This window comes from Heterocephalus glaber, unplaced genomic scaffold (genome assembly GCF_053883595.1).
Source record: "Heterocephalus glaber isolate CG9 unplaced genomic scaffold, H.glaber_assembly_v1.0 deba00001532, whole genome shotgun sequence".
Classification (NCBI taxonomy): domain Eukaryota; kingdom Metazoa; phylum Chordata; class Mammalia; order Rodentia; family Bathyergidae; genus Heterocephalus; species Heterocephalus glaber.
The window spans coordinates 5,596,586-5,617,716 of NW_028258330.1; the positions used below are offsets into that span (position 1 = coordinate 5,596,586).

Here is a 21,131-nt window from a genome sequence, read left to right on the forward strand (position 1 = left end):
GTCCCTGGTCCCTGGGAGGCTGAGCCTCAGGGAGCTACCTTCTGTGCAGCTGTCCAAGGCCTCTGTCCTGAAGCCAGGCTCTGCACTGCGTCCTTGCTGCACCTGAGCATCATGGCCTGGAAGGAGCTTGAGCTCTAAATTGAATGTGGTCAGGAGCCCCCAGGGCCTTTGAGGGTGTCAGGTGTGCTCCTGGGACACCATGGAAGGAGTGCCACGTCCACCTTTATCTCAGAGGGCCAAGGGCCATCCCTAGTAACCCTGGGGAATGGTGCTGGGAAGAAAGTATGACCAGAAAGCTGGGTACAGTGCCACACTCTAATCCTAGCTATCTGGGAGGCTGAGGCAGGAGGATCACAAGTTTAAGGCCAGTCTGTCCAACTTAACAAGACTTTGTCTCCAGATAAAATTGCAAGGGCTGAGGGTGCAGCTCAGTGGTAGAACACTTGCCTAGCATGTGCCATGTCCTGGGTTCCACCTCTGGAACCACAGAAAAAGAAACTGTGACCAGAACCCAAAAGAAGGTGCCCAAAGAGAGCTGTTTGTGTACCGGGTTCTGGCAGCAGTGTGGAGCCTCACCTTTCAGCCTAGACCAGAAAACCAGCTTTACTGGGAGCTTGCCCACCCTGTCGCCACCCTGCTGGAAGTAAAGGAGCCCACTTCTGACTGCCTTGTCCTCTGCTGCCTCAGGAGATGGCTGCGGAGAAGGCCAAGGCTGCTGCTGGGGAGGCCAAGGTGAAGAAGCAGCTGGTGGCTCGGGAGCAGGAGATTGCAGCAGTGCAGGCACGCATGCAGGCCAGCTACCGAGAGCACGTGAAGGAGGTGCAGCAGCTACAGGGCAAGGTGGGCACCTCAGGCTGGGCTGGCTGGTGTCACGCAGCCTGTGGCACATGCAGTCCTTAGTGACCACCTGGGCGACAGCGAGACCTTGTCTCAAGATACAAAGTAGGAAGGGGCTGGGGGTGTGGCTCAGTGCAGAGGCCCTGGGCTCAGTCCGCAGTGCCACAAAAAGAAACCAAGCAGAAAGGTGTGGACTGCATTGTACAGCAAAGAGCAAAGCACTCAATGGCCAGCCCTGTGAGGCTGGATGTTGCTGGGGTCACACTGGGCCTGGCACCCCTGGGCTGGAGCTGTACAGTCTGCAAGCCTCTTGTTTTATGGCACCTGAAACCTCCACGTGGAGCAGGGGCCTCTTAGGTATGGGCTGTTCCCTCTGTGGTCTGCGACCTTGCTAACCCCATCCCAGAATTCAGTTCTCCGTGTGGCTGAGCAGCATCTGATGCCTCCTTATGACTTCTCAGATCCGGACTCTGCAGGAGCAGCTGGAGAATGGCCCCAACACCCAGCTAGCCCGACTACAGCAGGAGAACTCCATCCTGCGGGACGCCCTGAACCAGGCCACCAGCCAGGTGGAGAGCAAGTAAGTGTACATCTGCAGCCCTCGTGAGACAAGCGAGTACCCTCTAGTTTCTTGCGAAGATGTGGCTGGCACCGCGTGCAAGCCCAGTGTGAACACAGGACCATCTCTGTGTCCCTGCTCCTGCGCAGCCTGTCCTGCTGTCCATTCTCTGCGTAGCTCCTGGCAGTTGGTGTGGCCTCTCTGGTGGAGGAGGCCTCAGGGAGAGTCTGAGTTGTGGTGTCCCTGGATCAGGTGCCCCAGGCTGGTGCTTGTGGCATCTCACTTTCCTGAAGGAGCTGTGCTTGCCCCTGCCCTGTTTTGGGAAGGCTCCTGGGTGTGGCCCAGAGCACTGAGGCTGAGTGGGGTCTGAGTGGGGTGCCACAGGGCATGTGGTACACTCTGATCTGTGTGCTATGCTGGGGAAATGTTTCCCACCAACCCCCGGGCCCCATGGCTGCTGATGCAGAAGAGGGTTCGCAAGATCCCCAAGACCCAAGTACCCACTGGCAGGTGTCCCTGCTCCCGGCCCCTGCTGCCTATGAGTCAGGCTGTGACTGTCCTGCAGGCAGAACGCAGAGCTCGCGAAGCTGCGGCAGGAGCTGGGTAAGGCCAGCAAGGAGCTGATGGAGAAGGCGGAGGCGTCCCGGCAGGAGGAGCAGCAGCGCAAGGCCCTGGAAGCTAAGGCGGCCGCCTTTGAGAAGCAGGTGCTGCAGCTGCAGGTGAGTGTGTGCACAGCATGGGATGGGGACGGCCAGCCCTCTGCAGCTGGGCTGACAGCTGGAGATGGGGATAGTACTGCGGGGACCTGTCCATGTTAGCTTTTCTTTTCTTTTTTTTTTTTTTTTTGATACTGGGGATCTAACTCAGGTCCTTGTGCTTGCAAGGCAGGCGGCAGAACCACTGAGCTAAATCCCTGGCCCTTTTTTCTTTCTTTTTTGAGAGTGGGACTTACTGTGTAGCCCAGGCTGGCTTCAAACTCTCAGCGATCTTCCTTCTTTAGCCTCCCAAGTTGCACCACCAGGCTGGAACAGCAGAGCTCTGGGGGCTGTGTGAGCCCATCCATGGGACAGGGAGGTCTGAGCCAGCAGACTGCACCGAGGGAGTGGCCTAGTATAAGGGTCAGGGTTCAGTGTAATGATGTGAAAGACCTGAGTGAACTGCAGAACCCAGGACTGTAGTTGTGCACCACGCCTGTTTGCGGCGCACGCCATAGCTCTGCCTCCGGACGGAGTTAGACTCAGTCTGTCCAGACCTTTGCTACCAGCATGGCTTTGTGAGCCCCTCAAAGATGTAAAAGTACTGAATCCTAAAGAGGAGGGGCCTGGGCTGCTGGCTGGGGCAAGACCCTGCCAATTCTCAGCCTTCGGGAGTGGACTCTCACTCGGGGGCCCAGTGGGCAGAGCTGTCCCAGTGTTGCCCCATCACCACCTCCCTCTGCCTCAGGTGTCCTACAGGGAGAGTGAGGAGGCTCTGCAGAAACGTCTGGATGAGCTTAGCCGGGAGCTGTGCCGCACTCAGAGCAGCCATGCCAGCCTGCGTGCCGATGCCGAGAAGGCCCAGGAGCAGCAGCAGCGGGTGGCAGGTGCGGATGTGCATGCGGGTGTGTCCTGGTGGCCCTGGGGCAGGGCCTGTAAAGGCCAGACACTCCTTGCCATACTTCCTGAGCCACTGCCTGGGCCTGGGCTGGCAGCAGTGCCGCCCACAAGGACAGGGTCACACAGTGGTGTCCTCTATACAAGGCATCACCCGTGAAGGGAGCTGTGGAAAAGACATTTGGTCTCTGCCACAGCTACCCAGCTCTGCTGCTTGGGCAGAAATGGCCACAGACAAGGTATGAATATACAGCCCTGGCTTTTTTTTTTTTTATACCGGGGATTGAACTCAGGACCTTGTGCTTGTGAGGCAGACGGCGGCACCACTGAGCTAAGTCCCCAGCTGCCCTGGCTTTTTAAATAGAGCCTTGTGTATAAAAGAGGGGGAGGCTGCCCCAGAGGCTAGTTCAGCTTTGGTCCCGGTGGCCTCCCTGAAGCAGGAGTGGTGTCTGAGCCTTGGTCAGGATGGTGGCAGGTAGTCCCTTGAGGAGGCCAGCCAGCCTGTATCCAGAGGGAAACGGCTGCCTACTGACCAGTATGGCCTGATGACGGGGGCCAGGTCCCTCTCCCTGTATGACGGGAAGGGTTGGGGCAGAGGAAGGACACATTCATATTTGCACTGCAGGACATTGTGGTGGTGGGTGGAGAATGACCATGGGGACAGGAGTGGCCCAGGGAAAGGACAGGGTCCCCATGGTCATCCAAACCCAGGGCAGCAGTGCTTGGTGCCAGCCACCCTAGTGGTGCCAAGGGGGATAGACCTGGTCTTGGTGGATGTGGGAGCCCCGTGCTCAACAAGGGAGGATGGCAACCGGGGTGCAGTGTCATGGGCATGTGGCCCTCACTCAGGGCCCAGGGACTTCTGAGATCCCCTGGGGAGGACACCCTCAAGGAGGGAGGGGCCACACAGCCACTGTCCAGAGTCTCTGGCTACGTCACTGCTGCTCCTGTCTCAGATAAGAGGAGCCAGAGTCTCGGAGAGAATGAAACTCTAGAGACTTCCACCAAAGGCCACTTGCAGTCGTCTTGTCCTCCACGGCTATCCACCACCTGCATTTTACCCTGGGGTCTCCAGGAATGCACTGTCAGGGTGTGGCATTCGGTAGCCAATAAGGAGTTCCTGGGTCCACAGTGTGTCAGATACCCCAGGCCCCAGGAGGCTGTAAGGAGGCCTGGTGCACAGGGAGGGGTGGGAGTACTCGTCCCTGCATCTCCAGCCTGAGTACCATCTCCCTTCTGCAACAGAGCTGCACAGCAAGCTGCAGTCCTCCGAGGCAGAGGTGAAGAGCAAGTGTGAGGAGCTGCGGGGGCTCCATGGGCAGCTCCAGGAGGCCCGAGCAGAGAACACCCAGCTGGCTGAGCGCATGCACTCCATCGAGGCCCTGCTGGAGGCGGGCCAGACACGGGACACCCAGGTCAGCCCCTCCTCTGGGCCATGGGAGACGGCCAGTGGCTCTGCCTGGGCTGGCTGTTGCCCTTAGGGGTCTCCTGGGGACCCAGGTGCTCTCTGTCTCTTCCAGGCCAGCCAAGCTGAGGCAGAGCAGCAGCAGACCCGGTAAGGCTTCCCTCAGGGAAGAGCCCCACTCCTACTGCATCCCTGCAGGGACCAGAGAGCAAGGAACCAGCCCGGGTGGGAAGGATGTCAGTCTCGCCAGGAGCTGTGTCGCAGTCTCTTTTTGTTGCTATGACAAAATACCTGAAACTGGTCACTTCATAAAGAAAAGGGGATTGTTTAGCTCCTAGTTCGGGAGTAGTAAGTCCCAGATTAGGCAGGGGCTCTCACTGTCAACATGCTGTGCTGTTACAGTGGACAGCATCACAGCGGGAGCACCTGCAGGGGTCACATGGCAGAGCAGGAAGCAGCTCACTCCCACCTCAGGGTCTGACCACTAAGGCCAGAGCGCCATCTGGATGGGCTGCTCCATTTGGGCCAGTGTCCTCAAGGTGTCACCTTTGGAGTCCCCAGAGCACCTGCATGGGCCAGGTGTGGAGACCACCCTCCATGCTCTTGCACAAGCTGTGTGTGTCCCTGTGCTGCTCAGCAGACAGCTCCCTGGTCCCCAGGCCAGTGTCCCCCAGCAGGCATTATGGTTTGGGGACTGGGGAGAGAAGACCCAGGACCCATACTCACCCTCCCCACCTGTCTTCCAAAAGCACATGCACCTCCCCTCCTGCTGCAGCTGTGGGTTGCAGGGGTATTTTGTTGGGCTTTTGCTCCTGTATCCTAAGGTCAGATTCTTGAGCTACCCAGCAGAGCACTAAGATAATTGAGTCCCACTGCAGATAGAGTTGGTCTCAATTTGCACCTCACACAGTTGTCTGGAAGAAGCAAATTTATTTCCCCTTCCAGTGGTTTGTCTGCAGGCAGTAGAGCCCAAGCCATCTTGTTCTGGGCAGTGCTTCCTCACCACACCTTCTTAGCGGCCTCCCAGGGTGTGATTGTCAGGGTCCCTGTCACCACCCTGCAGACCTTTTATTGGGGCTGCTGTCCTGGAGAGGCTGCTGCGTGGTGCAGGGACTCCAAGGAGAGTCCAGGGTCCTGGCGGGGCCTTAAGAGTGGGGTCAGGGTGCTGTGGCCTGAAACCAGAGTCCAAAAAGCAAGCAAGGGTCAGCAAGGCCAGCTGTAAGCTGTACCTAGGTCAAAATACAGGGTGGTAACAGGTTGCATCTGTGACCTGTCAGAGCGGGCAGGATAGGCTACAGGCTTGGCCCATGGTGACACTGAGGCCAGCATCCATGCGTATGAGGAGGTACACCAGTGCATCCTGTCCCCACCGGGCCAGGCTAGTGGCAGCTCCCTCCTGATCAGGCCACCACTGGCCACTGCAGGGCTTAGAGTCCACATATCCTTTGTCTCCTGTCTGTCCTGAACCTTAATGTAGAGGGGGCATTTCAATGTAGCCTTCCACACTTGTCCCCCAGAACCCTGGGGCAGTTCTATAACAGCCCCTCTTCCGGGTGGCAAAGGTGGATGAAGCCCCAGGTCTTTGTGTCTGGACAGGAGCGAGGGAGACAGGACCAACATCTCACCAGGATAGGGAAGGGCTGTTGGACTGGGCTGTGTTCACCAGAAGAAGGAACGTCCTGGAGACTGCCTATACCCAGTCATCATGCATTGACCATGGCTGCTCAGGGCCTCAGGCAGGGAGGCCAGGCAGCTGGGGCTGCTGGAGAGCTTGTGGCTTGGGTGGGAGGGCAGAGGAAGGGGCCTTTCCAGGTGCAGACATAGCCAGGTGGTGACCTTTCTGTGTTCCTCAGCCTCAAGGAGCTGGAGTCACAGGTGTCATGTCTGGAGAAGGAGGCCATTGAGCTCAGGGAGGCTGTGGAGCAGCAGAAAGGGAAGAATAATGTGAGTAGGGGCCAGGGTGGGGCAGAGCACAGGACATGGCAGGTGAGGTCCTCTGCTGCCTTCCTACTGTCATTGTTGCTGGGTCCTGGTGTGTGGATGCCACCCCTCCCTCTCTGTGTCCCAGGGCTACCTGCTGTCTGCTGCCACCATGTGCATGGTCACTCCAGCAGGTGACAGACTGCCTGTGCTGTTGCTGCCCTTGTCCTGTGTCGCTCCACCCTCAGACCAGTCCTCCCTGCACAGGCAGCCACTGCCTTCTGCCCCTGTGCCCCAGGCTAGGTGGCACCAGGACCTTATGTTGAGTGCTGCCCAGAAGGGGCTCACTGCAGACTAAGGGGAGGGTAAGGGAAGGGTTGCATCCCTTCCCAGGTCCTTTTTTAGCCCTGGCTGGGCCAGCTTGTGGTCTTGGGAGTGGCTGACCACCCTCTTCACCCTCCAGGACCTCCGGGAGAAGAACTGGAAGGCCATGGAGGCGCTGGCCTTGGCCGAGAGGACCTGTGCAGAGAAGCTGCAAACCCTGACACAGGCCAAGGTGAGAGCCTCGTCTCAGGCCCAGCCGTACCCCTGCCCATCCCCTCGCCCTCCTGCCTCCTCCTGCTCCTCCCCCTTTGTCCCCTCAGGGTGAAGGGAGAATTACACATGCTGGGTTGGGTGGCGGCCTTGTCGGGCCCCAGGGCTGGGGGGGTATAAAGGGGGAGGTGACCGAGTGCTCCCAATGGCCTGCTTTTTCGGGGGTGGTCATCTTGGGGATCTCTGGACAGATGGCTGGGCAGCGAGTGTGAGCAGGGTGTCTGGGCCCCCCTGCATCACCATGCAAAAGCAGCGGCCACCCCAGTGCTTGCCTACTCGCCCACCATTCTCGTCACTGTCTGTCCTCTGTGGAAGACCATTCCTCCCAGCCCTCTCACATAGCAGTGTCTCTCCCTGGCGGCCTGAGGGGACAGCATGAAGACCCTGAGATGGGCAGGACAGAAGGGCTGGGCATGGGCCATGCTGTCAGAGCTGTCATTGCAGCAGTGACCTGAGAGGCCATCTGACCACCATGTGGCAGAGGCTGTGACCAGAGCTGTCACCTGACTTGGCTGTGGTCACATGGGTAGATGAAGACAGAAATTTGATTTGGCTGAGTGGTGGTCACAATGTTGGGGGCCCCAGTGGGTGATAGGGCAGCCAGGAGGACCAGGCCGGCCTGCATGTCAGGCTGGTGTCCCTTGTCAGCTGAGTCCCAAGAGCTGCAACGCTGCACTCCGCACTCAAGTCCCCAGTGACACCCAGGAGTCGGGAGCAGGTGATTGGATTAGGTGACTTTTGGTGTAGGTATAAGTCCCTGTGGCCACCCTACCCTGGTCTATCCCCAGGGGACACTGCAGTGTCCCAGGCTTTGCCTCTGGTCCCTTTTTTGTGCTCTGAGTGGGGCCTACAGGCTCTTCCTGAGGAGGATGGAGGCCCCCCAGCCCTGTGCAGTGGGGGCAACAGGCCCTGTCTTCTCAGAGGCGGTGTCTTCTCTGCTATAAAGGGCTGCTGGTCACCCCTTCTTCTTGTGGTGTGAGCCCCTCTGGGCCCCTCATTCCTATCCTGTCCAGGTCCTGACTGCAGTGCCCCACATTGTCAGTAGCACATGCCAAAGGCCCAGGTTTTGACTGTCCCTCACCCTCGTCCTGCCTGGCCCCACATGCATGCTCTCAAGAGCTGGTGAGCAGGCACAGCCACCCCCTGCCCACAAACCTGGCCTTCAGTTTGGTCCCTGTCGCAGCCTTGAAGAGCTTAAGACACCGCCTCCGGGTGGGAGGCTAAGTGCTGTCCCTTCCCACTCCATAGGAGGACTCAGAGAAGCAGCTCCACCTGACTGAGGCGCAGACCAGGGAGGCCCTGCTGGCCCTGCTCCCGGAACTCTCTGCCTTGGCACACCAGGTAGGTGGGCGGTACCCCGGGGGACCCCGCTCCCCCCCAGGGCACCCCCAGTGTGTGTCCCTGGTCCACCTTGTGTTTCCTTGTAGAGCTATGCCGAGTGGCTGCAGGAGCTCAGAGTGAGGGGCCCCGAGCTGCTGAAGATACCGTCGGAGCCCCCTCAGGTGAGCTGGCTACAGGCAGGGCCTGGGCAGAGCACCCTAGCGAGCTCTGCTGGCCCAGGTAGAGCTCTGGTGGTTCCAGGCAGTGGGGAAAGAGCTGTGTAGGGCTAACCAGCTGCTGTCCACTCCTCGGCCCACAGGACGTGACCTCCAAGCTGCGGGAGGCCGAGGAGGCCCAGAGCACTCTGCAGGCCGAGTGTGACCAGTACCGCGCCATCCTGGCTGAGACGGTGGGCGGCCGGGGCAGTGCGAGGTTCTCTGGGATGCCTTAGAAGAGCTCCTGGCTCAGTGACCCAGGCAGATGGCTTCTCCTGGGGCCCACTGGAAGGAAAGGGACCATGCCAGATAGGGCTCCGAGGTCTCTGTGGTGTCTAAGTGGAGAGGAGGAGAGAAGGCCAGGGTTGGTTGGGGCTGGTCTCTTCCTAGAGGAGACTTGATAGTAAGGAAGACTCACCGGGCAGATAGTGCTGGGCCTATCTGGCCCTGTCTTGGTCATCGACAGAGTCAGTGCTGGTGGCAAAGCCCACAGTCCCAGAATCCTGCTGGCCTTGTCCAGGTTGTGGGCCTCATCTCCCAGAATACCCTACAGTGACCCACACCCGCCTGGCACAGTGGAGTCCCAGCGCTGGCTGGTGCTGGCGGGCAAGGACAGGAGTGTGATAGCAGGGCCGGCTGGGCGAGAGGCCTCACTTCAGTGTCACTGTCCTTGCAGGAGGGCATGCTCAAGGACCTGCAGAAGAGTGTAGAGGAGGAGGAGCAGGTGTGGAAGGCCAAGGTGGGCACCAAGGAGGAGGAACTGCAGAAGGTAGGAGGCCCAGGCACCACGTCTCCGTCACCCATGAGATGTGTGTCACAGCTGTGGTTTTCAGGGACTCTCCAAAATCAGAGTGGCAGCTGAATCCTGTCCCCTGGCCTCCTGTCCCCCACAGCCACCCCAGGAAGGGGCTGCTGGAGGCCACCAATGTGCCTGCCCACCTGGGAGGGGTGGCACTGCCTTGCCATGCACTGGGCTGGTCCCAGGAGCCGTCTCCAGGTTCTGTGTGTGACAGGGTCTTTTCCTTGCTCTGTAGTCCCAGGTCACAGTGAAGCATCTCGAAGACACTATAGAGAAGCTCAAAGGAGAACTTGAAAGCTCAGATCAGGTATGCAGGGCCTGTGTTGAGAGCTGCTGTTCTTGTCCCATGAGTCTCTGAAAGTGATGTTGTTATGAAGCCACCTGAGTTATTTTCCCCTCAGGACCCTGCTGTAAGAAGGGGTGCCCCCCAGCTGCAGGATCTGTGCTGTTTTGCTGGACTGTGTGCCACTCGCCAGTGCCGTGGCCCGGGACAGAGCAGGCCTATGCAGACTCCCCAGCCTTGGCCTTGGGAACAGGGATGTGCTCAGGCTCCTGTTGTTTTTCCTCATGTCACAGCGACAGGGACTCTTGCTCCTCCCTTGGCATATTCCCCTAGGGGCTGCCCTCTGCCGGGCTGAGGCCGGAAGACTCAGTGGGCCCCAGGATTCTGCAGTGCTGGGAAAGGTTTCCTGCTGGCCCCCTGGGGTCAGTCCTCTCCTGCCAGCTGGCCTGAGGCCCTGTCTCATGTCCTGCAGGTGCGGAAGCACACCTTGCACTTGGAGGCAGAGCTGGAGAAGCACATGGCTGCCGCCAGCGCCGAGTGCCAGAGCTACGCCAAGGAGGTGGCAGGGGTGAGGCCATCCGCCCCAGTGGCCCTTGCCCAGCAGGTCTGAGTCTGCGGGAGCAGCTGTCCTGAGCCCTACTTGTGGATTTCAGGCCGTGGCCCCGCAGACACTGCCACACTCCTACTTGTGTCCCTCGGCAGGGGATGCTGCCCAGCTTGCTAGTGCCGTAAAATCCAGTCCTGTCCACACCTCTCCTCGTTTAGTTTCTAGCTTTGGGCTTTTTTATAAGACGTGGTGCGCAAGTGTCTGGGGAGGCCTGAGGTGGGTGTGCAGCAGCCTGGTCCTTCCCTGTCCCCAGAACAGGCTCTGAGGCAGTAGGAAGCCACCTGTCTGGTGTTGGGGGCATGTGCCTGTGTGAGGCTTTGTCAGTGCTCACCCTGGGCCTGCTTTCTCCTCCTCTCTCCTTTGTACTCAGCTGAGGCAGCTGCTGTTAGATTCTCAATCTCAGCTAGACGCAACGAAGAGTGAAGCCCAGAAGCAGAGCCAAGAGCTCGCCCTGGTAGGTGGGCTGGGTGGTGGGCAGGGGTATGGCTGGTGCTGTACTGTTCACATGTGTGTGTGGAGCATGTTGGCCAGTCAAGTTCTAACATCCACTCAGAAGATCCAGCAACTCAGCAGAGGGGGGAGTGTTCGTCCCAGAACTCTGAGCTGGCTGGGCCTGTGGCTGCTGGGAGCACAGTCCCCACATCCCGTCCCTGTCCCTAGCAGCCTGGTCCCTGCTCTAGGCAGCAAGAGCACTGGGGCTCTCTGTGAGCGTCAGCAGTGCAGGAGACCAGGCGCTGAGGTTTCTCCTGGCCCTGCCCTGTGGCTCTTGCCGAGTCCTTGCCTGCCTCGATGCTGGGTGACAGCTCAGATCCCACCAGCGGACCCAGTGCACTGGTGCGAGGCTGAGCTGCTCACACATGAGGAGCTCACTGCCCACTTGCCTGGGCCTGCCTGGAGTCCTAGATGCCAGAGGCTTGGCCAGCTCAGTCCCCGCCACACTCAGTGCCTGCCAGGGCTAGGCTGAGAATCTTAGAAGTGAGAGGTTTGGATTAAAACCTGCAGCTCTGGATTCTGGGAAGCAATAGTCCAGTCTGCCAGGCCCCTGCACCAAGGGCAGGTGTCACCCAGGGTGTCCTGAGTCTGGTGACAGGTTTGTGTGTGGGGGGGGTGCAGCTGCTCCCAGGGCTTCTCACCACCCTCAGTGGTGCAGTGTGGCTTTGCCATTGGTGGGGACTGTGGGGAAAGAAGGCTGTCGTCCCCCCAGGAGTAGGCCTCAAGTGGAATCTGAGGCCACTGTGCCCCCTGGAGCTCATGCCTGGCCCCACTGGGTTTCCTAAGCTTGCCCCAGCTCCTGGGTGACACCACTGCCCTTAGTTTGGGGGCCCAGTGGTGTGGGGCCCTCAGGGCCTGTGAGGCAGGACAGTCACCTCCTAATCAACCCTGGATGCCAAGAAGGGTCCCAGCAGCGGGCTGCATATTCAGAAAAGGATGGGCTGTCCTCTAATCTTCGTACGCTGCCATCAGGGTCGCCTTGCTCTAGGGATGGGTCCTGTCTACATGAAGTGGAGCACATGGGTCTCACCAGGCCAGGGCTCTGGCGATGCGTGGTGCACCTGCACTCTCAGAGCTGGGAGGACTGGGGCCCCGCTCTGGATTCGCACAAACCTGCTCCTCCCTGTTTCAGGTCAGGCGGCAGTTGAGTGAGATGAAGAGCCATGTAGCAGATGGTGATGTGGCTGGATCCCCAGGAGTCCCCTCAGCCAAGCAGGACCCTGTGAAGGTTAGGGTGCGCCTGGGCCTCAGACCTGTCACTGACCCCCAGGCGGACTCAGGTGGAGCACAGCCCCTAGCCATGGGTGAGGAGGACACAGTGCTGAGCCAGGACAGGCATCCAGGCTGGGAGCAGCACAGGAGAGCACTTGTGTCTGTGTGGCCATCCCTGGGACAGTGCTAGCAATGCACCTGCTCTCTGGAGCTTTGAGCAAACCCTTGCCAGGAGCCCAGGGGCTGTCACCAGGGTCTACACTTGGGCCTGGCCCTGCCTGGCAGCTCCCTGGACCACTGTGCCTCATGGGTGCAGCAAAGGCCCTGAGGTCACAGAGGTTGCTTCAGCACCTCCCTGTGAGCTACCTGCTCCCTGTGTGGGTGAGGAAAGCAGGGCAAGAAGCAGCTAGGAGGTGGCCCGCAGCTCCAGTCTGTCCCAGGCCCTGCAGGGTCCCTTGCCAGGTGCCCATGTCATATGTGCGGTGTCCCCACACAGCTGCAAGCACAGCTGGAGCGGATGGAGCTCGCCCTGGAGGAGGAGCAGGTGCAGCGGCAGAAGCTCACAGCTGAGTTTCAGGAGGTCAGGCCCTGCCCAGCAGCCCTGGGAACTCCTTGGTTTTGGGTTCTGTGTCCCAGGGGTGGGTCCCCTGCACAGCCAGGTGGTCTGGGTGGTCTTGGGGCTCCCAGCCCAGATCAGGCTTGCGGGGTCTGACAACCTGCCACCCTGCAGGCACGGAGCACGGTGTGCCAACTACAGGAAGAGCTGGAGATGCTGCGTGCCACTGGCCCCCCGGCATCTCTGGGCACTGAGGAGGTTGCACAGCTGAAGGTAGAGCAGGCTGGGCTTCACTGCAAGGCTGTGACCACTTGGCCCCACAAGCCTCTGGGAAAAGGAGAGCAGACCAGCCAGGCTCCTGTTTCCCTGGCACCCCTGTGGGAGGGACCATCGACCCCCAGCAGTAGCTGATCACCAAGTTACTGTAAGCACTGGGCAGCTACACATGGGCAGTGCAGAGCAGGGCACTCCTGCCAACTTGGTTAGCAGTCACGTGGACAGATGACAGGACATGTTACTGGCACATGGCACCTTGCCAGCAGCTGTCTGAGCAAGGAGTTAGCACCTGGGGGCATAGGTGGGGACCACAGGGTCACATGGGGTCTGAATTGTCGCAACCCTCTGACATGCAGGAGAGACTAGAGAAAGAGAAGAAGTTAACAAGTGACCTGGGTCGTGCCGCCAGCAAACTGCAGGAGCTTCTGAAGACCACCCAGGAGCAGCTGGCAGAGGAGAAGGACAAGGTGAAGCAGCTGCAAGAACAGCTGGAAAAAGTGGTGAGTGTCCATCCTCATTGGGCCTGGGCGAGTGAGCAGTGGGGACGGACGGTTATCGGGGGCATCAGCCTGGCTCCCTACAGCACTGCAGCCTATGTGGCCCCTCTGTTCCTGGCCCCAGGTCTCTGGACAGCTGGCCTCACTTTCTTTCAAGTGCAGATGGCTGGGGGTCCCTGCAAGGGGGACCGTGGGTCCCAGCGTGGGCACTACTGTACCTGCCCTGTGCCAGGTGGCCACTCACACGCCCCATCCTCTGCAGGAGGATGGCAGTGGTCCGAAAGAGGGCACCTCCGTCTGAGCCTCCGTGGAGAGAAGTTACTGTTCCTCTTACCAAAATGCCTTACACATTCCTCACAAATAAACCAACGACACAGAGTTCCCAGGCCCAACTTCTAGAGGCTCCAAGAGAAGCCATTGGAGACGATCATCTTCCAGACGCCGCTGCACAAGAACCTGTCACATTTGGAAAACACTATTCCCAGAGTGGCCCAGCAGCCTCCACAGATGCCAGAGTGCCTGTGACCTGACACATGGGCCTGGGTGCACGGGGAGGCCGGGATGTGGGTCGACGCCAGCCAGTGCAATTGTCGAGTTTCTCCTCAGTGGGGTGGGGGTGGGACAAGGCCAGATGGGGGTGGGGAGTTCGGGGACCCTTGGAAGCCAGAGCCCAGCCCCTCAAGGCCACAGCCCTCCCCCCTGAGTCACCACATGGAACTGTGTGTGACCTCCTGGATGTTGATGCCATTAAACCAACGTGTTGCCCGGCGCTGAGTCTCATGTCTCCTGCTGGGGCTGCCTAGCATAGCGCAGGTCTGGGTTTCTCAGCAGGTAGAGGGCCTGAGGCATCCTGATGCCCAAGCATCTGTTACTTAGCAGGCTCCGGTATCCACCAGGCAGTGGAAGCAGGACCTGTGACACTGAGCCCTGACTCAGGTCCTGCGAGCAGAGCTGGGGTGGCCCAGGTGGTGGAAGGCAGGGAACTCTGGGAGAACAAGGGTCACTATCCTATGCCCAGGATTAGTGAGACCCAGGGCCGGGTCTCCTATTCCACCTCACTGGCAAAAGCCAGCTCAGACTTTGCGACGTGGGACCGAGAGTTCTTGGTGGCTTGAGACAGTGTGGTCCACGGAGACATTGGCCCTGAGGTGGTGCTGCTTCTCCAAGTGACAGCCCAGAAGAGATTGGAACAGCTGCAGGACACAGTGCCTCGTGTCCAGCAGGCGGTGCCCAGGAGCTGCTTGAGCAAATGTTGGTCCACATCCCTATCCAGACTCTAGGTGTTGGGCAGTTTGATAGGCCATACTAGGCTGGGGGGTAGCTGGCACCTAGGTGGCAGCTCCTGGAAGATAGCAGCCTAAGGGGCAGCTGGGCAGTGTGGGGAGGTTAGGCTGTGGGATGTCGAGTGACTCCTGGGGGGGGGGGGGCTATCACAGGCCCTTGGAAGCTATACGTGTGCTCCCCTGCCACTACAGCCTCTGCATCTGGGGCCCCTATATAGTCACTGAGCTACCTGTGTGGCATAGGTGCCAGGTACCTGGAGCAGCTCCCAGGTAAGGTGAGCTCACAGGAAGATGAGGCATGGGCGGGGGGCAGGGAGGGGATGGGACCAGGTGAGGGCAATAGTCACCTGTAGAACTCACTCAAGGGAGACCATGGGTCATGAGACATTGATGTTGTGGTCTTGTAGAAGGATGAGGCCACAGTGCTGGCCCGGGCCCTCTGTGGAAATTAGTGACTCACCTGGAGGCCACAGGGCTCAGTCTGTCAGCCTGGGCAGTCAGTTGGGGGAGGAGCTTGATCCCAGAGACCCGAAGCCAGAGGACAGTTCTGGGGAAGGTGGGATGCCGGGGGCAGGACTCCTGTGCACACAGTGGCTGCACCCAAGGTCTGGTCCAGGGTGGTGGACAGTGGGGAGGGGACACCAGGACTCAATCATTACCCAAGCCTGGGGTCTGCACTGCAGCAGAAAGCACAACCAGTGCTGGGAAAGCCCGCTGGAGGCACAGGAGTTGGGGGTCACCAAGTTGCTGGATTTGGTAGAAGCAGTGGCCTGGAGAGGGTGATGCCGGGTCCCCAGGACAAGGCCACTCCGGGCTTCCTCCCACAGCAGAGCTCCACTGGCCATGGTCTCTGCTGCCCAGCAGTCCTGGAGCCCAGTGAGGCATCTGGGCCAGCAGAGGGAGCCCAGGTTTGCCAGTCAGACTGTGGGCCTCACCCTAGCCAGGCCTGGCCTGGCACTGGCTGTGGCTGCTCAGGAAGACATGGAGGCCGACATCTTGCACAGGCCACTTTCGAGAGGCCAAGAGTTGCCCCATAGCCCCCCTCATCTTGTTCCTCATTGTGGTACAGACACCATGGGGTTGGGCTAGCCAGCCAGGCCACTCTGAGCTCTCCCTGCAAAACCCGGAGGGAGCGGCCCTAGAGCCCTGGCTATTGTGATCACTTGGGATGAGGCCCAGCTCACTGCTGACAGTCACACAGTGGTTTCCTGAGCCGGAGGGTGCTGGGAGGCTCCAGGGTGAGCATCCTCTGTTCATGTCCATGTGGTACTCACTGAAAGGCACAGGACAGGACACTGGCTTGCGAGTGGCCCTCACAGCCTGGGAGAGGACAGGGACGCCAGTAAGGCTGTGGGCAATATTGGGTTGGACAGGGCTGTAGCCTGATGACTCCCCCAGCTCCTTGTTGTTGCTCAGGCTAGCAGTTCTTCTATCCCTGAAGTGGCGCACATGGTACTGAGCGCTGACCTCCAAATTCCAGATGTTAGACTCAAACCTGAACCATCTAGAGGTGGCGAGAACTGCTCAGAACCCTGTCTTTGTCCAGTTCCGCCACTTGTAAACTAAGTGACCTGACTGGCCAAGTTCCTTTAACAGTCCTTCAAGGCCACTCTGCCGGTCAGGCTGAGCCTGGCTCCCACCTAGGCCGCCCCCAACCCACAAGGCAGGAGACCTGAGCTCAGTACCTGGTCCACGCCCACCTCCAGGCGTGCACAGAGCCACAACCTGTCCACAGGCTCGTTTCCATAATGCGCCAGCCTGTAAGGGTGTTGAAGTGCCCTGGAAGTGGGGTGGACCTGGACCTTTTTGGTCCACAACTTCATGCTGCTCAGGTCACCAGGAGGTTGGCAACAGTGTCTGGGCCCCCAGCCCCTGCCAGTATCCACGCAGAGAACTGAAAGTAACCTCCGGCACCCACTACTTTTGCAGGAAAAGGGGTGTGGGAGATGCTGACTTTGTGTTACCTCCCTGAATGCTGCACAGAAGCCCCCCAGCCAAGCGCCTGCACTCAGCCCACAGCGCCTCCTGAGGGACACGGCCTGAGGCGGCGGCAGGGGAGCAGGGCAGCCTGGCCAGATGCTTCCCTGGGGCCTGTTTACACACATCACAGAGCAGTGTTCAGTTCCAGATGGGAGACTGGCAGGCAGCCAGCACTTTTCCAGCCAGTCTTTTTTTTTTTTTGTACCGGGGATTGAACTTGGGTCCTTGCGCTTAGCAAGTCTTGAAAGATATTTTGATGAAAGCATGACCTTTTTTGCCTCCCAAAGCCTAGCCTTGCATTAAACACTACTAAGAAAAAGGTTCCCAACTTTTATACCAGCTTCCTCTTTCAATCAGAGAAGGTAGAAGCTGAGTCACCCATGCGAAACCCCAGAATCCCCTTGTGGAAGGTAAAACCCTCCATCCCCAACTCACATGTGAATGATGACACCAGAGAAGTTAAAAATGCTTCCTTTATTACATAAAGCCAGTAACTGCTACTTCTAAGACTCTGCATTTCTCTTGTTCAAATGTCATGCCTGTGGTGTTAAGGACAATCACATCTGCGTGTCACTAGGTACCAGCTCCCCACTCCACACAAGTGACACACTGCTCTAGGAAACAAAGTTCTCCTAGGCCCTGGAAGAAACACTCAAGTGTTCTTGCCATCATATCATACGGGGTGCTGCAGCTCTGAAGGAGACGCAGGTGTGAGATGTCCTAGCCTACCTAGATACTGCCGATGAGCATTTTCATTAGAAAGCAGAGTACAGTTCCTGAGCGCTAATTTGCATTAGAATTAGTCCCCATCTTCTGAAGCCACACCACAATTCCCAAGATACAAGGTGAGAGCCTGCAGCCCCAGGTGCGGGGACAGCTGTGCCACTCGAGGCAGGCTTTGCAAGATCAGGGTGAGTCACAGTAGATGCGACTTCTGGGAGAACTAAAGGCTGCCTGAGACTCACTGCTGCTAGTGGGTTAGTGTGGGTACACGTTAGGGAGGACAACCCATTCTGTGTGGGTCAAGGAAGAATAATTCTGGGCCAAAATTATAACCAGATTGTAATCAATTTTCGAAACAAAAGAAAGTAACTGCTGAGGTTAATGAAAGACAGAATGATTCTCTTCATATGGCCTCTATATCTATACTGTTTTGTGAACTGTTATTAAAAATCCTGAGCTTTATTAAAAATCCTGAGCTTTAACAAAAATCTTTGTAAGTCAACTCATCAAAACAGGCATTTGGCCAGTAAGAATTTCATTTCACACCAATTACACTTTGGATGCTAGGTTTATTTAGGGCCGCGTTTGCACAGGTTTATAGAATATTTACTCTCAAAGATGACAAGACAGCTCCCTCAGTGAGACCCTGGCATAAATGCATCTGCTTTACTTATGGAGCAAGAGGGTAACATTAAACACAGAAGCTTTCGGCTGTGGCACTGGAACGACACTACACGGGGCACCCTTCGAAGGCTACAATCAAGGACCCACCCAGCTTTTCGGCAATACAAGCTCGGTTGAGGTCTTCCGGCCCATTTGCTTGACATTCGTGTTTGATGCCTGGAAAGGAAAAACAATTCTATTTAAAATTATGGCAGCAGCTTATCTATTTCTTTACAGTACTATGTTTTTAAAGCTCATGTCTATAAACAGTGTTATTTACAACCGTTGCAATACTACACAGAAATGAGAAATATTAATTGGTAACTCCATGCATCAAACTAGATGCTGCTCACAAACACAATGCTGGCTGCAGCAAGTCAGAAAGAGAAGCATCTATTCTTTTTTTGTTTTGGTTTTGGTACAGGGGATCAAACTCAGGCCCTTGTGCTTGCAAGGCAGGCAGTGGCACCAATGAGCTAAATCCCCAGCCGGAGAAGCAACTATTCTTTACACACGCACGCCCTTGGCTGGTTAGAAGCTCCTGGGGAGCAGTGGCAAGAGCAGGGCCCCAGGGGGTGCCACTATGATGCTCGGGCTCAAAACATTCAGGGAGCACTCATAATTTATGAGGTATGCTTTTGTAAAGACATGTTATACTTCAATTTAAAAAAAAAAAATCAAAAGGCAGGTTCTAGTAATAACTTTTCCCTGGTTTGTTATGGGCCAGCTGGTTTTGTCAACTGCACCATAAAGTAAATAATCACCAGGAGCATCGCTGTGCCACAGACACAGCCAGCTCTCCAGTGCAGGAACGCCACACATATAAGAGCCGTCACAGAACTGCAGTGTGGCACTGGTGGCTCTCGCATGAGGACCATTTCTCCAGCTCACAGAGAATACAGTGGGCCGGCTCCCAACCCCAGGACTAATGGGGAAGCCGGGATGGTTTCATCAGAGAACGGGTGACAAGGTGACTGTCACTCAACATCACCAGTCTACTCAGCCATCCCCTTGAGTGAGGGCACTGCAAGGTGAAGACAATGAGGAATCTGGTGTGAGTTGGTACCACTGTCAAAGTGCTGACACTCAGGGGTGATTTGAAACGTTGGGGACACACAAGTGACCTTGATTCTGGGTATGCCCTCTTATCACCCCCCACACAGCTGAGCAGGCACGGAACCATGCTGGGAGAAGTGAGAATGAGGCACAGAGACTCAACTGGCCCTGTTCCCCATGACCCTGGCTGCAAAGGCAGCTGGCAGCACACACTCAGTCCATGCCTCCCACTCAAGGGCAAAGGTCACAGCAGTTAAGACAAGCTGGGTCTGCAGAGCAGGCCTCTAAACTAATGCCTCATGCTTGGCTGACCATACCAAGGCTTCCTTCTGGCTGGGCCCAGGCCCAGCCCCACCATCCTGTTGGGACCACAGTCTCTGGCAGCAAGGCGGTGTGACTGGCCAGCTTGGGCCACGTGACCTTTCAGCACAGATGAATCAATGACCTAAAACTGCACCATCCATGGTGAAGATGGAAGGCAGCGCATCCTTCCTGTTCATGAATGCCTACTTCTTGCAACCTGGTTCTATTACTACATTCAAAGGCATCGGCACAGTGACACTAGCCTGGCCACAGAGGCCCCAGGCTTTCCCTGCTACAGGGGACGCTGGTCTGAACCAGTCAGAGCAGGTGAGGGACAGGCAGCCCAGGGGACTGGGCTTTAAGGCCGCCCTGCTGCACAATCTCTGTGGCTGAGGTGGAGGACTTCTGAGTAGTGGCTCAGCCTTGGGATCTCCCTCAGAACAAGCATGGCTTTTCTCTTTCTACTCAAAGCTGCTCTCCCAGGAAAATGGAGGTGCTTCAGGGGTCCCCACATCCCTAAGGTCCAAGTCCCGCACATACCTTGGAACTTCTTTTTGATCGCATCCTTAGAGCTGGCGTAGATCATCTTACTCTTCAGAGGGGCCAGTTCTGGGGCCCTGGACAGAAGGATGCCAAGAATGAGCAAACCAGCTAAGAAAGGACAACTTGAATATCTTGTGAGAAGAGAAAATCTGCTCCGTGCTGGAGAGGGGCCTCAGCGTCTGGACAGCATGTCTGTCCCCCCTCCTCAGACAGCAAGGGCTATGGGTGCTGCAAGACTTGCTCAAGCTGAGCAAGGGAAAAAGGAGTGCCGGCAAGGGAGAGGAGAGAGCCACTGATTAAACATCAGATCAATGTGGCCAGGTGTGTGGCACATGCCTAAAGGCCTGGCAGTGCGGGAAGCTGAGGCAGGAATGAATCTCAACTTCAAGTCTTACCTAGCAACTTACCAAGACCCTGTCTTAAAATAAAAAGGAGCTAGGGATGTAGCTCACTGTGAAGGTCCTGGGTTCAATCCCCTGCACTGCCAAAAAAGGAAAAAAGTCCAATGAAAGACTTCTGAGCATTTGCTGATTCAATTTAGCTATCGTATTTCCAGGACTCTAATGTACAGTCCTTGCTGTGCCAACCACTGCCAAAAACGGCTGGTCTGTCTCTCATGTTTACTCCTCCAGGTGGGAGGCAGAGCCCTAAAGCCTCTTGACTTCTCCGGTGCATCGAGTGCTGTAAACCATAAGATGCACACAGCCTGCCTCTTGCCCTTCCCCCACCAAAATACTACATCAATTACTAAAAGCCATGTTCTTTGAAGTAGACAAAGTATGGTTCAAATTGTATTTTGGCCCAGTGAAGGCCTCATGAAGCCTTGTAAACAAGAATTAAGTAATGAGAACTACAAATAGCTTGACTAAAAAAATCACTCTAGTCCTGGAACCGGTTCTCCAGGTGCTGACAGTACTGACATTTACAGAGAGCCGGTGTCGTGGCTTGTGTCAAGATGTCCCCCCCAAAGCCTCAAGCAGTCATAGATGGGGCTTTTCAGAGGTGGATGGATCTAGGGTATGTGATGCTGAGATTAAGGGTGCTCTGCCCTGGGTGTGAGTGCTAGCCACCCAAGGGGAGGTAGCCTGAATGGAATATAAGGAACAGAAAGAGGCTGCTTTGTTGCCTCCTGCCTGCTCTGCTTTGCTATGAACTGTTTGTTTCTCCTTTGTGTTGCCCTCTGCCATGCCACCCTGCCCTGGAGCCAGCTGACTACAGACTGAAATTATTATAGACAGCTAAGTTAGGTAGAAATATTACAGGCAGTCAGACAGGGCTAGGCTCTCAAGGGAGTCAGTCCGGAGGATGAGAACACATTACAATTGTGGCTGGAGGCGCATCTGTTGAAGGCCAGGCCTCAAGAAAAAGACAGAATGAGGGGCCGGGGATTTAGCTCAGTGGTTTCGCCGCCTGCTG

General features: G+C 57.2%; 2 protein-coding genes across 7 annotated transcripts in view; one reads left to right on the forward strand and one right to left on the reverse strand.

The window, feature by feature from the left end:
• Nucleotides 1-13,933, forward strand: part of Rrbp1 (ribosome binding protein 1) — a 53,773-nt gene extending 39,840 nt beyond the window's left edge. Inside the window, exons 5-24 of one of the 4 annotated variants that reach the window (XM_087188640.1) lie at nucleotides 688-840; nucleotides 1,299-1,417; nucleotides 1,962-2,115; nucleotides 2,840-2,978; nucleotides 4,234-4,403; nucleotides 4,509-4,543; nucleotides 6,247-6,337; nucleotides 6,777-6,869; nucleotides 8,156-8,248; nucleotides 8,335-8,409; nucleotides 8,547-8,636; nucleotides 9,119-9,211; nucleotides 9,477-9,548; nucleotides 9,997-10,128; nucleotides 10,502-10,585; nucleotides 11,756-11,851; nucleotides 12,332-12,415; nucleotides 12,566-12,664; nucleotides 13,024-13,167; nucleotides 13,427-13,933. In XM_087188640.1, coding sequence (XP_087044766.1) covers nucleotides 688-840; nucleotides 1,299-1,417; nucleotides 1,962-2,115; nucleotides 2,840-2,978; nucleotides 4,234-4,403; nucleotides 4,509-4,543; nucleotides 6,247-6,337; nucleotides 6,777-6,869; nucleotides 8,156-8,248; nucleotides 8,335-8,409; nucleotides 8,547-8,636; nucleotides 9,119-9,211; nucleotides 9,477-9,548; nucleotides 9,997-10,128; nucleotides 10,502-10,585; nucleotides 11,756-11,851; nucleotides 12,332-12,415; nucleotides 12,566-12,664; nucleotides 13,024-13,167; nucleotides 13,427-13,465 — 2,055 coding nt within the window. In that variant the 3' untranslated portion in view covers nucleotides 13,466-13,933. The remainder of the gene's footprint in view (nucleotides 1-687; nucleotides 841-1,298; nucleotides 1,418-1,961; nucleotides 2,116-2,839; nucleotides 2,979-4,233; nucleotides 4,404-4,508; nucleotides 4,544-6,246; nucleotides 6,338-6,776; nucleotides 6,870-8,155; nucleotides 8,249-8,334; nucleotides 8,410-8,546; nucleotides 8,637-9,118; nucleotides 9,212-9,476; nucleotides 9,549-9,996; nucleotides 10,129-10,501; nucleotides 10,586-11,755; nucleotides 11,852-12,331; nucleotides 12,416-12,565; nucleotides 12,665-13,023; nucleotides 13,168-13,426) is intronic. The other 3 variants (XM_087188641.1, XM_087188642.1, XM_087188643.1) reach the window with 3 other exon arrangements.
• A 2,953-nt stretch (nucleotides 13,934-16,886) lies between these two features.
• Dstn (destrin, actin depolymerizing factor) overlaps nucleotides 16,887-21,131 on the reverse strand; it is a 30,898-nt gene continuing 26,653 nt past the window's right edge. For all 3 annotated transcript variants that reach the window (XM_087188644.1, XM_004840855.4, XM_087188645.1), the window contains exons 3-4: nucleotides 19,713-19,789; nucleotides 16,887-17,990 (exon numbers count right to left, since the gene is read on the reverse strand). In XM_087188644.1, coding sequence (XP_087044770.1) covers nucleotides 17,881-17,990; nucleotides 19,713-19,789 — 187 coding nt within the window. In that variant the 3' untranslated portion in view covers nucleotides 16,887-17,880. The remainder of the gene's footprint in view (nucleotides 17,991-19,712; nucleotides 19,790-21,131) is intronic.